General features: G+C 37.2%; 1 protein-coding gene across 5 annotated transcripts; it reads left to right on the forward strand.

Annotated features, from left to right (window-relative positions):
• Positions 1 to 6572: 6572 nt before the first annotated feature.
• Positions 6573 to 12859, forward strand: LOC112705609 (uncharacterized). 5 transcript variants are annotated; one of them, XR_011864430.1, is made up of 8 exons: positions 6573 to 6914; positions 7396 to 9342; positions 9441 to 9495; positions 9770 to 10069; positions 10178 to 10326; positions 11348 to 11434; positions 11763 to 11891; positions 12452 to 12859. XR_011864430.1 is itself a non-coding variant. In XM_025756481.3 (7 exons), the coding sequence occupies exons 1-7, from the start codon at positions 6846 to 6848 to the stop codon at positions 12533 to 12535; spliced, it is 2520 nt and encodes an 839-aa protein (XP_025612266.1). In that variant the 5' UTR covers positions 6573 to 6845; the 3' UTR covers positions 12536 to 12859. The 5 variants fall into 5 exon arrangements, 2 of the variants coding, with proteins under 2 accessions (XP_025612266.1, XP_072056486.1); XR_011864431.1 differs by having other exon boundaries at positions 9820 to 10069; XR_011864429.1 differs by having other exon boundaries at positions 10009 to 10069.
• Positions 12860 to 15304: the final 2445 nt, after the last annotated feature.

Here is a 15304-nt window from a genome sequence, read left to right on the forward strand (position 1 = left end):
TTTAAGTTTGGTGTTGTGATGCGTGAGCATCTTTCCTATATTTTCCTAGTGAATTTGCATCTAATTTGTTGAGTTTAATAAAGAATTAATTATCTTTTTAGCCAATATGGATACTACTTTGAGTCTTTTGCAATTTTGTTTATTTTAGGTAGCATTTGGCTGGATTTGATGGAGTTTTTGCAGCACAAGAACAAAATGAGATGGCAGCGAAGAGCGACATGTACGCGTGATTGACGCGTACGCATAATTTGGAGCTTTCCATGGCGACGCGTGCATGTGACTGACGCGTACGCGTAATTTGAAGATTTGCTCAGCAACGCGTACACGTGACCAACGCGTCCGCGTGATTTGCGAAGAAGACCAGCGACGCGTACGCGCGACTGACGCGTACGCGTGACATACACCACATGCAGAAAATGCAGAAAACGCTCGGGGCGATTTCTGGACTGCTTTTGACCTAGTTTTCAACCCAGAAAGTACAGATCAGATACTGCAGAGTGAAGGAAACCAAGTGGTCCCCACGTTACAAGACGCGGAGTAGTTAATTAATTCTGATTTAAATTCAAATTTGAATTTAAAATAGGAAAATATATTATCTTAATTTTAGATATTAGATTTTAAATTAATTAGGATTAGTTATAAAAAGGAGAGACTTCTCTTCTATTGAGATTACATTAGGGAGATTCCATTAGGGAATTCTATTCCAATTCTATACAAATTTACATTCTGCATTCCATGAGCAACTAATCCTTCATTGTTAAGGTTATGAGCTCTGTCTATTTGTATGGTTGATTTTATTGCTTTTTCTATTTTAATTTATACATGGATTTATAATTTAAGAATTGTTTTCGCTCTTTATTTTATGAATTTGGGTGGAACGGAAGTATATCCCTCTTTCTATTTGAGTTCTTGTATAACTTGGAAAAGCTCTATACTTGAACAACAGCTTGAAAACAAATTCTTCTAAATTTTAATTATCTGAATTTAACAGGATACATGACATATAATCCTTTTATTTCTTGGGTAATTAGAGTTTTTGTGGCATATAAACTATAAATTGATTATCACCATCTAATTGGAATTAATTGACCAAGGAATTGGTAGTTAATGAATTTTAGAGGAGACTAGGAAGGTCTAAGAAATTAGGGTCTAGTCACATACATTTGCCATAAATTAAATCCTACATAATTAAAATAGTTAGTAAGAAAAGTAAATCCGGAAAAATAGATAACTCTGAAGCTTTAACTACTTTCTCAATATTTTATTCCCAACTTATTTCTTTGCCTATCTTTAATATTCCAAATTTACTGTTAATGCTTTTGAACTTCCAAACACTATTTTCTGTTTATCTAACTAAGCCTATCAAACACTATTGTTGCTTAATCCATCAATCCTCGTGGGATTGACCTTACTCACGTAAGGTATTATTTGGTATGACCCGGTGCACTTGCCGGTTAGTTTGTGGGTTATAAAATACCGCATCAGTCATCAAACAAAGCCGGAAGTGGAGCAGGTGTTACTTTTAGAAAGCAACCAAGGAACTCGGATAGAACTCTCCCTAAGGTTTGAGTTTTCTGCTTCTAACAACCAAGTAGAGTACGAAGCCTTACTTTCTGGCTTGAAGCTGGCTAAAGAAGTGGGGGCGGAAAGATTGATGGTGTTCAGTGATTTGTAAGTAATAACTTCGCAAATTAACGGCACCTATCAAGCAAAAGACCCCACTATAAAGAAGTACTTGGATGAAGCCCGAGAACAACTAACACACTTTGTAGAAGGAGAGGTCTGACATATATCCCGGGATCTAATGTCCGAGCTAACGCCTTCTCTAAATTAGCCAGCACCAAGCCAGGGGACAACAATAGAAGTCTTATTCAGGAGACTCTGCAAACACCATCAATATCAAAAGAGGAGGATAATTCAGAGGTATTGACCATATCCAATCAAAACCTAGGATGGATGACTCCTATAGTCAACTACCTCAAATTTGATGTCCTCCCCAAGAATGAAAAAGAAGCCAGAAGGCTCGTAAAAGAGGTGCAAAATTACATATTGGTCCACAATATTCTATACAAAAGAGGGATCTCAACACTCCTCTTGAAATGTGTCTCGACCTTCAATACAAAGAAAGTCTTAGAAGATGTGCACAGTGGCATATGTGGAAATCACTTGGGAGCTCAGGCACTGGAAAAAAAAGTGATCCGAGCCGGCTTCTTCTAGCCGACCTTACAACAGGAAGTGACCGAGTTCGTTAAGAAGTGTCCACCTTGTCATAAACATGCCAACTTCCACGTTGCGCCACCTGAGGAACTTATTAGCGTTACCTCACCATGGCCATTTGCAAAATGGAATCTCGATCTGCTCGAACCATTTCCACAAGCACCAGGACAAGTCAAATATCTCATAGTAGGAATTGACTACTTCACTAAATGGATCGAGGAAGAGCCCTTAGCAATTATCACCGCTCAGAGAAGTTGAAAATTCTTGTATAAAAATATTGTCATAAGGTTTGGAGTTCCTCACTCCATCATCACGGACAATGGGACTCAATTCAATGACTCAACCTTTAGGAATCTGGTGGCCGACCTAAAAATAAAACACTAGTTCACATCGGTAGAGCACCCCAGGCCAATGGACAGGTTGAAGCTGCCAACAAAGTCATACTGGCCGGGTTAAAGTGCCGACTACAAGATGTGAAAGGGACTTGGGCTGATGAGCTCCCTCAAGTCTTGTGGGCATATCGGACCACCCCGTATTCTACAACAGGGGAGTCACCTTTCCGACTTGTTTACGGAATGCAAGCAATGATCCCCATAGAAGTAGCTAAAGAATCACCCAAAGTCGTATTCTACAATGAAAGAGCTAACTCCCAAGCACAAAAAGAAGAGCTCGATCTCCTCCCCAAAGTCTGAGAAAGAGCTTGAATTAAGAAGGAAGCCCTAAAGCAAAGGATGGCTCTAAGATACAACCAAAAGGTGATCAAGAAGAGCTTCGTCACCAACAACCTCATCCTGATCCGAAATGACATCGAAGTACAAAAATCAAGAGAAGGAAACCTAGCTGCTAATTGGAAGGGACCTTACAAAATAGTTGATGTCTTAGGCAAAGGTTACTACAAAATGTCCAACCTCCAAGGGCAGGAGCTCCCGAGGTATTGACACGCATGTAATCTAAGAAAGTATTATAGTTAGACAGCGAAACCTTTTCCATCACTGTACTCTTTTTCTCGATTTTAGGTTTTTTTTTAATGAGGCACCAGCACAGGAACTAGGAGTACTCAAGCCCCTAATACGTAGATTTACGTAAAGGAATTTGTTGACTATTAATAAAATTCCTACTTCTTTCTTTAAAGGTTTCCTATTAAAAATGCATTAATTTAAGGTCGACAAACCGCGAAAGTCATTGTCCGACCTAACATGGTCGGCAAGATGAAGTGACGAGGTACAAATTAATGTAAGAACTTATATAAACAACTAGTGAAAACAACCTCAATTGTTAGGCCAGGTAAAAAATGAGATGTAGAAGTAACTTAATAAAGACCGACTACTCGAAATCGGAATTAGGAAAGGAAACTCATAAAAGAACTACTCATTTGACAAAGTTGCTAAGATTCAAAATCAGGCAAACCATATTTAACTTAAAAAACCTACCTCCATTTCAAAAGCAGAAGTGTTATTTGAGATATAAAGAAAATAACTTGAATACTACTTTATAAAAGTTGTGAAGCAACTAAAACAAAAGGTAAAGTGTTCAAGAAACTACCAAATATTACAAAAGAAAGTAAAGTGTTATAAGACCCTCTGGTCGGGTCATTCCAAATAGGTTTAATTTCTCTGTTGATCCCTATAGTTTCGCAAAATTTTCAATTAAGTCGCTATACTTTTTTTTTCTTTTTAATTTGATCCCTACACCATATTTTTTTTTAATTAGGTCCTTCTTGGTAGTAATTGGCTTAATTGTATAAGGACACATCTAAAAAAATTGGTGGAGGGACTTAAATAAAAGGAAAAAAATGTAGGGACTCAATTAAAAAAAATTGGTGTAAGGACTCAATTAAAAGGAAAAAAAGTATAGGGACCTAATTAAAAATTTCGCGAAACTATAAGGACCAACAGAGTAATTAAACCTTCCAAATATCTAAAACAAAAACAAAGAGAATTTAAGGTTTCTTGCCAAGCAGCGGGTTGAGATCCTCGCCTTTAGTAGCATCTTTTCCCTTGACAAGAGGGGTCGGAGGATGCATAGAAATCGGCACGGCCGGGATAGACGCAGATGGTGAAAAAGAGGCCTCCACATTGACGACCTCGGGTTGGACCTCGGACAGTGCAGAAGCTTGACCGACTTGGGGAGCAGAAATCTTCGGGTCGAGAGGAGGCCCCTCATCCTCATTAGGGGCCGGCATAATCTTCCCGTCAACAACAATGTTATCTTGACTAAGTGGGGAAAGGTCTAGGTTGGGGGCAAGGACTTGGACTTGAGCCTTTAAATTTTCAAACATCTCGTCCATCCCCCCGACCACATTCTCCTGAAGATCGGCATACTCCTCCCGAGTTGCTTTCAATTCATCCCTGAGGTCAATAAGCTCCCGTAGGTCCTAGTGTAACTTTCCTCGGCCTTCTTCTTTACCCCTTCCGCCATCAATGCTGCTGCTTCAGCCTTTACTGCTCGAGAATGAGCTTTCTCTAAGTCAGACTTCAGCCTAGCGTTCCCCTCCTCTAACTCCTCCTTCAAGCCATTTAACCTTTCCACTTCAGCTCAGGAAGAGTCAAGGAAAGCCTAAATAGCATGGACATGAGTCTTTCTCAGCTTCCTAGCCAAAGCAGTACTCACCCCCGCCATACGGATACAATTACGGGCCATATGGTGCAGGTGATTCTGGATAGCCACGTCGTCCATAGCTATTTAGCTATGGGCAAGATGTTCTTTTCACTCCAAACAAACCCGTCAAAATCCTTATCATTAATGCTCGACTCCCCGTCAGTTTTCTATTTTTTGGGAGGAGGCCCTGACAGTAACGGGGAAGATGGAGCACCCGAGCTCTCAGAAGGCATGTCAGAAGATATCAACCAAACGGAAGGAGTTGGGATTACCTTATTCTGGGCTATGGGGCCAGGGTCCGACTTCTTAGAGGAAGGTCAGGAAGAAGCACCCCCAGCCTCCTTATCCTGAAGGCCCCCGAGCCACAACCGTTTTTTGGGTTTGGCGCAAGTATTTCATGGACGAAGTTTTAGAAGTCATTGTATCTGCAAAAAATGAGAGGCATATTAGAACAACAAATACAATTTGAGAAATCATAAAGGGGGTTTGAAATGAAGAGGGGCACGTCAAGCAGCAAGACATTAATAATCCTCTTTAAAGAACTCTTCCGAGAAGAATGAGATTAGGAGAACCTTGAAAAATGGAGTCGCAAAGTAAGACGAAGGAAAAGAAAGGATCTTTTTTCACAATGATAGCAAATGAAAAGGCTTTCAGAAATGGAGAAAAGGAGAAGAAGAAAGGCCACGATGCTTTTATAAGAAACAAAGAGTAACAGGCCTATTTATTCATCTTTAAAACGTGCGCACAATTCAAGGAAACTGCCGTGCCAACTTAGCCCCTCGTTTAAAGGGAGGCAACATTCAAATTTTCAAATACGTCGAGTACTCGACCTCTGGAAAGATGGGAAACCCGATGTTTAAGCAAAAATTATGAAATGCTTGAGCTTGACCTATAGAAGGCTCAGGACTCAAGCAGGGGCACTGCTCATACTCTGGCCCAATAAGCAAAGCCAGGTCCAACAAACAAAAAGGCCCACCAAAAACGGTGGCCTCTACAAACATACCCGACCTCTTTAAAGAGGTCGGACACCGACAAAAGAGCCCAACTCTACGTGTCCAAAGCAAGAAACCGACTCCGCGAATCTTGCCTGCAATCTCTATCTTTACTAAAAGATATCAACTTCCAAGATCCGTCAGAAAAGATGGAACTACTCCAACAAAGGCGGTTATCGACCCTACTATAAATACACTGACATCCTTTAGGTATAATTCACGTTTTAATCTACTAAAAATCTGTATAAAGTCCTTGCTAACTTAAACATCGAAGTCTCTTACAGATACCACCCCCATCTCCTCACAAAGAAATCGAACAGGCGGTATCTTGACATCAACAAATTGGACATTGCCATACAAAAAAATTTGGACTCACGTCCCGACCCAATTCCACGTTTCGAACAACTCTTGAAACAATTTCTATTCTTTTAACAATTATCACCATCATCATGTAAACAAAATTTTGAACTGAATCATTATAAAAAATCAAATATATTTCATTATTAAAAAAATAATTATACTAAGTATATAATAAAATTAATTATTAGAGTGAAATATACGATAAAATTTAAAATATATATTAAAAATAAATTAAATATATATTTATTATAAATATTTAATGATTGATTTTGACATATAAATAATATTTTTGCAAAACTACTATAACAAATCGAATCACATAATATTGGATTGTTTACACGAAAATGTTACATGGTATGATTTAGTTATTAATTAATTTATTATAATGAAAAGGAAAAAGGAAAAGAAACAAACAAGTATCTGCCAAGAAAGAAGAATGTAACGTTATCCCATTTTTCCATGCGGTCTGTTATACTAATTAGTTATTATTATGCTTTTATTTCTATCGTCTTTGTAAACAGCATTTCAACTTTTCCGAGTGTATATAGGGGTTTTGTGTTCTGTGATAGTGTGATGTGAGCTAAGAGCTCTTAAGTCTTACATACAAAGAGAAAGAAAATACCAAAAATTCACAACAAGACGACGATAGACTGTGTCAGTGGTGCCGCCGCCGCTGCAATGGGTGCTCTTGCCACTCTGCCTCCTTGGACTTCCGAGGACGACCCTCTCCTCAAGAACGCCGTTGAGGTTCTCTCTCTCTTTCCAATTCACTCTTAGCTTTCGACTTCAACCTCTATTCCTAATCTTTGCCTTTGCATCCGCATGTCTGCTTAATTTGCCATCTACCTAATGTGCTTTAGCGCCTTTTCTGATGAATAATAGTTGTACTGTTAGGTAAAATTGGCGCGTACGTTAAAAGCCAGGAACGTGTGTCTTAGAGGGTTCTTAGGTTGGGATCAACGAGTTATATTCATTGCACATTCATGCTATTTATCATATAAATGTGGATTATTTGAGGTCTTGGGGATAGTAGACACTCGTATCATGGGGCAAATGTGTTAGTCCTTCACATATTGAAGAGTGAATCTGTTTGTGTACGATTCTGAATGTTGTGGTTTATGTATGTCAAGGGGCGATTTCTCTGAATTGGATAGATGTTTGTTCTTGCCGTCTGGTTTGAGTTTCGAAGGGGGACTCCATGTTTAGTCTTTGACTTGTCTATTTGCAGGCCGGTGCTTCTTTAGAGTCACTAGCAAAAGGTGCGGTGCAGTTTTCTCGAAGATATAGTTTTAGAGAAATACGCGATAGATGGTACTCTATCCTCTATGATCCTATTATTTCTGCGGAAGCATCTGCAGGCATGACAGACTTTGAGATTTCTACTTCACCTCTCCCATCGAAGTTCATCAAGTTTGGAAATTCAAGAGAATGCAAAATTGATTCTGCAAAAAGAAAAGCTGAAAGTGTACGGACTTCCTATTATGCTATGCGGAAAAGAATTCGCAATGACGCATTTAATTCCATAGATTTAGGTTTCCTTGTTGATCCTGAAAATGACAATTATGGTGTAAATGGAAGTGAGAGTTTGCCTAAAAACTGTTTGGCCGAAGGTGAAACGTCCAATCATTTTGGTTTCCATGGTTCACATACTGATCCTGCTCAGTATTCTTTTCCTGAAAATATGATGAATGGTGGTGCTATAACGAATGGAGTTACTGTCCATGCATATTACACCGGAGCTAAGGATCCAGTTCAAGACAATATCCCTGCTGAGCAACAAGATGTACTTAGAGAAGAACCTCAATTTCTTCGAGGTGATGTTTCCAATGGAGCTGCAGAGGAGATGGGTGTTCCAGAAGAACTAGCCATTGATAGCTTCATTGATGACGATAATTTAGAGACCCCATTTGATCAGATCAACAGTGACCCTGGAAACCTGTGTTCTGAGTTTGATGGAAATGATGTATTTGATTCATCTGAAATGGAATGTGGTACATCATTTAATAGCTTACATTTGTCTCCACTCCCGGAAATGCCAGTGTGGAAAACACATGCGAGCATTCAAGAACCTGAAATGCCATGTGGTGATTTTAAGGATTCTATTGCTTGTGGGGAGGCTTACCTGGCAGAACTGTCCAATTCTCTCTTAAACTTCACAAATGAGGAAGAACTCTATCTGATGGATGTTGATGGAAAAGACGGGATTGATAAGTCTTATTATGATGGTCTGAGTTCACTTCTACTAAGTTCTCCTAATGATGTTAGCCAAGATCAGATGCCTGAAAAGGCTGAGGCAGAGTCTTCAGTGGCCTCACAAGCAAAAGTTTCAAATCTGTCAGTTTCATGTCATGCAAAAGTAGATGATAACAATAGACTACAGTCTAGCGATGCCCAAACAGTTCAAAAATCAGATATCCAAGTATCATCTTCTATCTCTGTTAAAGATCCTCGTTTTCCTGAACTAATCAATGGAGTTGTATTCTGTGCTCTAAACACTGAAGAACCAGAAGTTCCATGCAATGTTGATGTTTTCTTACTACCCTTGGATGTGCCTCCTTCAACATCTCCGTATTCATCTGAATGGGTGTATACAGAATCCAATAAGCCAATTTCATCATGTGTTCAGGATTATGGATTTAGTAACCATAAGGCTCTTGAAAGAAGTAGAATGACAAAGGTAGAACAGAAAAAACCCGCAGAATTTCGTGGATCTTCTCAGGTGATGGGATCTCCTCCCTTTCCAGGGGTAAAGTGTGAATTTTCGAATGCTCATGCATCACACATAGCGTCCAGGAGTGCTGTGACTGTTTCTGGTGGGTTAGGTGGAAATAAAGCTAGCACAACCAATGCTATCATGCATGCAAACCCAAAGGACACACCTATCAATGTAGGCTCGACACATTGTCTAAATAGTCGTGTGACAAACTGTTATAGTGAGAAACCAACCCTTGGGTCTAATGACTTCAGAAATCATCCTTATTCTGATGGATCTGGCATGAAACAGGCAGAAAACTTACCCTTGCCAATTCAAGATCGTCATTTGCAACATGCTGAAGTGGGGTCTTCAGATGTTCCCAAGTCTCATCTGGTGGCAATTTCTCCAACTTTAGATGAAGAAGAGCAATATATGGAGAGTGATGATGATGTTCCTTGTTATTCTGATATAGAGGCAATGGTAAGGCGTGTGGTGCAGACCTTTCAATCAACAGTAACCTTAACCTTGTTTCATAACTGTAGCTATTTTCTGAGTTATTCCTTCATTTCCATCTACAGATACTTGATATGGATCTGGATCCAGATGATCAGGATTTGTTTTATAATGAGGAAGGTATTACAAAGAAGTTACTTTTGTCATTGCTTCTTGCATGATGCTATCTGCATCTTTTATATTTTGTTTATTTGGAGTACAGATAATTAATTAATGTCCCAACTGAATAACATTTCTGTTTTGTGCTGCTTGTCTTATTCTGCCTCATGCCACAGAAGCATGGCTCAGTTACTTGGGATAATCTCATAAAAACTCATTTTGCTTCCTTATGGTTGCCTATTTTTTATTCAGCTGTTGTCTTAACTTATTATAGTACACTGATAAAATGTGATAGACCCTTGGGCAGGTGATACTTTTTAATAGTATCTTTTCTTTTTGACGAAGCTTGCAAAATTTGATGCTTTCCCCTGATGAGTGCCAGTTCACTAGTGACATTTTAGAAACATGCTAGTAGTTATGAGGCATATGGGTGAGCTCTTTGTTGTGCATTATGGACCAGACTTCATGTCATGATGTTTGATGCATGACCATGACTTCTGCTACTTGTTTACATAATTTATGGAACTTGGGCAGTATATATGCAGTTTATGTGTGCCTTTGTATGAATATGCTTTCCTTGATCAGCAGATATTCAGTAAGTATTCTGTTTTTAAATGGTTGGATATTTTTCCTTTGTTGTTGATTTCACTGTGTATTTTCTTTTATAATAGCTTAACAATATTATATTCTGATTGCAATATAGTATCAACATATCAACATGAGGAAACTAAGCGGACTATCATAAAGTTGGAACAGGGTGCTCATTCCTATATGCAGAGAGCCATTGCTTTACATGAAGCAATTGCCATTTTATATGGTCACCATTCAAAGCATTATATTAAGAAAGCCGAGGTATTTTACATGAGTGTGTTTTTTAATTTTGGGTATATCCATGTATTGAATTTATTTCAACTATAAGAACTGAGACACACAACATGTGTCTATAAACAGATATTAGTTGCTTTATTCTGATTTTGTTTCTGATTTGAGACTGATTTGATTGTAAATTATGGAGTGAACTGTGGTGAAGGTATAATAATTAAAGAATAGTTGGACAGATCTGTTCTCTGCCCTTCAGTGAAATCCATTTCTATGTTTGTGTGCGTGTTAATCTTTGAGCCTTTAAATGTCTAAGCTGTGATGGTTCTTTTTGGAAGTAACACCAACCAAATGATGCAAGGAAAGTAACTAAATTACTATTCTCTAGGAGGCAATTTACCTTTCCATAGAACAACAATCAAGTTAAAGTGCCAATAGAGAAATGATTGAATTTTTATTGCTCAAGTGATTTGCAGGGAAGCTATAGGATGGTAAGACCTAGGAAAAAGTGATATTGGCTCTTAGCTTAGCAGAGATCTGGGTTTACAAGTATGAAAAAGAAAAAAGAGGGGGGGGGGGGGGGGGGGATCAAAATCAAGGAAGTTATAGCTAGTGTACCATTAAGGGAGTCCACTTTGAAGATGGAAGGGGGACAGAGAGAGCTTATCCAGCTCAGATAGGATAGTAGCGAACCAGAAAAAATCCCAGTAGATTAATATGGTGGACGTTGAAAATTTTCCAACAGATAATATGGAATACTCTTATCAAAAGACGAGCATTGTACTCTTCTTTGGGGCAGAAAGATGCTAACTTGGTTTCGGGCTAATGAAATGACAATTACCATAAGCCTCCAGAAAGAAGACAGGGAGGGGATCGGTTATGAATTTCATTCTTTGAAACTACGTGTTAGGCTAAGAATCCCTCTCTATTTTTATCTCTTTTATGGGCACTTCAAAGGGTCTGACATGTGAATTACTATCAAACCATAATGATGATGGAAACTGAATCTAAGACTTGGATAATGCTTTTAGTGATATCTCAATTTCTCCTGCAGGTTTTACTTGGACGGGCAACAGAAGGTGTTCCAGTAGATATTGACTTAGGCAAAGGAGGTTATGCAAATAAAATATCTCGACGCCAGGTTAGTCATATTACCAAATTTGACTTGGTTCATGATGCAAGAACGATTTTGGTACATTCATATATTTTGTTAAGGACATAGATAGTCTGCTCCTCATTTCAGATTCGTATGATGTGTGTTTGCATTAGCAAATTAGTTATGATATACTAATCAAGTCAATATGCTTTATGAAATACATAGAACAATTAAGCACTATTATAGCCTCTCCTTCCCCCCGGCAAAAAAAAAAAAAAAAAAACCAAAGTTTTGGCTTCAATGTAAAGTCTCTGCCATACAAAAGTTGACCTGTCGACATATAAATGATGTTTCTTCCCTTGCTAACTTTCAGGCAATTATAAAGCTGGACAATGATGGATCTTTCTACATTAAAAACTTTGGCAAGACTTCAATATTGGTGAATAACAAAGAAGTGCAAACTGGTCAGTCTCAAAGACTACACTCCAATTGTTTGATCGAGGTATGATTCTATAGCCTAGGTATTTCAGATTTGGTTATTCACTTGAATAACCTCATATCCTCTTTGAAAAACTTTTCCTGCATGCATGTACACATGCTCTTAGTATTTGTGCATATGGATAAAAGTTTTTTACTAGTTCTCAACCATGTGTTGTCCACAATCAAAATGAGTCTCAGATTTTGATTGCGGAGTTAATAGGTGCTGGATGCTCTGCAAATTCCGTTTTTTTTTGTTTCTAGTTGTTGGTGGAATTAAGTGTCATGGAATCTTTGTGCTACCAATATCCTTAGTAGGAAAATAAAAACACAGTTTTTGTTATGAGAATGAGCATGTTATTGTTTGTTTATTTCAATTCCATCCCTGCTTTCTTCCAGTTTACAAAATAATCAAATATACGTAACTCACTACCACTATTTTCTAAGTTGAGGGAGGTGGAGGCGGTTGGAATTATAAGATGCCCTCTGGATTAGTTATATAAAATAGGAATGAAGTCTTAGTTAAATTGCTACAGTTATCTCGAAATATGTGTGAAATAAAATACAATTTGTTTTATTTTGCAGTTGAGGGGGATGCCATTCATATTTGAGACAAATCCTAGTCGTGTGAAGCAGTATCCGGATCAGCATATTACAGACAATTCATAAACCTTGTAGTGTCAAATGTAAATGTTAGCAAGAGATCCACTAGAACAGAAAGTCAGAAAGTGCTTATTTTTATTGCACTTTCTGAATTTTGGTAAGGAAGCGTTGATGATGTATGTCAATGCTTTTTGATGCTATAATGGTGTTTCCATGGGAATGGGAATGGGCTTCTGCAACTCGGTGCTCTCCTTCCCCCCTGTTTCTCTGCCGACGTAAGTAAATAGTTAATTTAGCAACACACTTGTATTAAGTCAAATTTAACCCCTAACCTGAAGTGAAAATGCTTGTTCACTCGCGAATGCTGAATCTGAATCTCATTACTAGAAACAGCATTCTTAATCTATTTTTTAAATTATTTTTTTAATTAGAAGATAATTAGGAGGATAAGTTAAAAATCTAATTGTTTATCTTTTATATTTTTTATCTACTTTTCTTACGGGTTGCTTCCACTTAGAGGGAAATTCTGCCCCATATTGTCAGCATGGAGATGATGATAACGCGTGGTGGATTGGGAGCATGACATTTGGTTAATAACTCTTGAGAAAAGCATAGTATACAAGCGATTAGGGCTTGTAACTGTTACAAGTTCATTAACGCCTAATCCACTAAAACGCGCTGCAACTCCTACGTCACTTACACGCGCTATACAAAGATCCCGCGTTTGTATAACTACTAAATTTAAAAGATTTGTTTTCTTCTTTGTTTTCTTTCTTTTTAAATTTCATCGTTCTTCTTCTCGCGCGTCTTCCCCTGGTTTTTCGATCGTTCTTTTCCTCTCCTTTCTCATTGGTTTGTTCTTCGTCATTGACGTTAGTTTTTCTCTCTGTAACTCCAGCTTCGTTTTGACATGGTGTATTTATAGTTTTTGACATGGTGTATTCTGCAACCTTTCTGTTGTTGATGACCAGTTTGTTCCGAAGGTTGGAATGACATTTACCACCCTTGAAGATGCTGGAAAATTTTACAGGAACTATACCAAGGTTGCAGGTTTTTCTACAAGAGTTCGGAGCACAAATAGAAAGGAAAACGAAATTAAGAATCAATTGATTACATGTAGCAGAGAGGGAAAATGAAATTCTCATAGCAAAGACTCATTTGATAGGAATTGGAATGATTTTCTGCTAAACTTTGGTCTTGTGGACAACAAGTGGCTTTCATGTAGTGTTGGGTTAAAATCTGCAGCAGAGGTGTAAATTTAATTTTTTATCAGGTGTATTTATAGTCTGTGTTTGGGTGTATTATGCAGATCTCTATGCAGACCGTCATATACGGGTTTCAATCTATCTGATCACCACTTCATATTATAGTACCTGTAAATCAGACATTTTGAATACACCAGAGAGAGTTTAATTAATTTTGGTCTTGTGGACAACAAGTGGCTTTCAGGTAGTGTTGGGTTAAAATCTGCAGGAGAGGTATAAATTTAATTTTTTATCGGGTGTATTTATAGTCTATGTTTGAGTGTATTATGCAGATCTCTATGCAGACCGTCATATATGGGTTCCAATCTATCTGGATCACTACTTCATATTATAGTACCTGTAAATCAGACATTTTGAATACACCAGAGAGAGTTTAATTATGGAAAAAAAATTTACTTATAATTGGATCAAATATATTTACACCATGTGTTCAATTTCTTAGAACAAGAAGATCAATAAAACCTAGAAGAACATAGAAGAACAGTAAAACATAGTTCTTCGATTTCGAAATCAGAAACAGAAATGTGGAAAATGTACAAGATGAGTAAAACAATAACGTACCTTGAATAATATTTTGTTGATGGTTTCTGCTATTATTCGCGACGAGTTCAAATGTCTCTTCAGTTTGGAATGTTGCTCGAAACTTGAGGATTTGTGTTATCTTTGAAGGAGAAGAGGAAGAGTGAGCCATAACGAGCGATTTTTTCGAAGCGTAATCGTTCGAGTGACGCGCGTGAAATTGACGCTCCATTTAAAGGGAGGGAGTGCGCGTGGATTAAACCTGAGTTGGGCCAACTTGTAAAAATTGTATGCGTTATTTGCTTGTATGTGTAGCGGGGCCCATAACTCTTCTTTCCCTTGATGTTATTTATTTTTTGTTCCCATCACTTTGCTTAGTTATAATTAATGAAATTGCTAAGTATTTTTGGTTTGTAGGCTGGTAATAGACCATAGTGAATAATACTTCATACCATTTTCAATAAAAAAGAAAACATTATCCCAAATAAAAAACATAAATTCTTTTTATTTGTTTTATAATTAAAATTCGCTAAAGAATAGAGCTTTTTTTTTACTTTGAAATATATAAAATAGATTATTTTATTTTATTTAAGAATTTCAATTCACTTGTCTTTATCTTTTTCAATGTATAAAATGTCAAAAAAAATTTTTTATAAATAAGTGTCTAGCAAAAATAATTTTATTAAAGATAGAGTTATTTACAAATTAAAAGAAAATTTAACATATTTAACAGTAATTTCAATCCAAAAGGTAGAATTCAATTCTACTTATATATTTAAATCATTTCAAATCAAGAAATTGAATTTCAAATAAAAATAAATTCTTTTCTTCGTAGAATGCAATCCTTATCTCATATTAAAAAAAATTTTCAAAGACACTCTTTGAAAATACAAAATTATCAACACACCAAATTAAAGGTATAATCTGCAAATGTGGGATGTTTTATTAAATTGAATATTAATTATAAAAATATGATTAGTTAATTTAGGTCTATCTTTAGTAAACTCAAAATTTTTAAACTCTTTTTATGTGCACAATAAATTATTTATAA

This window comes from Arachis hypogaea, chromosome 8 (genome assembly GCF_003086295.3).
Source record: "Arachis hypogaea cultivar Tifrunner chromosome 8, arahy.Tifrunner.gnm2.J5K5, whole genome shotgun sequence".
In the NCBI taxonomy this organism is placed as follows: domain Eukaryota; kingdom Viridiplantae; phylum Streptophyta; class Magnoliopsida; order Fabales; family Fabaceae; genus Arachis; species Arachis hypogaea.

Coding starts and splice junctions, on each gene's coding strand:
- LOC112705609 (XM_025756481.3), top strand. CDS start 6,846: ATGGGTGCTCTTGCCACTCTGCCTCCTTGGACTTCCGAGGACGACCCT. Junction 9,496..10,177: donor TTTGTTTTATAATGAGGAAG/GTATTACAAAGA, acceptor ATTGCAATATAG/TATCAACATATCAACATGAG. Junction 11,435..11,762: donor ATAAAATATCTCGACGCCAG/GTTAGTCATATT, acceptor GCTAACTTTCAG/GCAATTATAAAGCTGGACAA.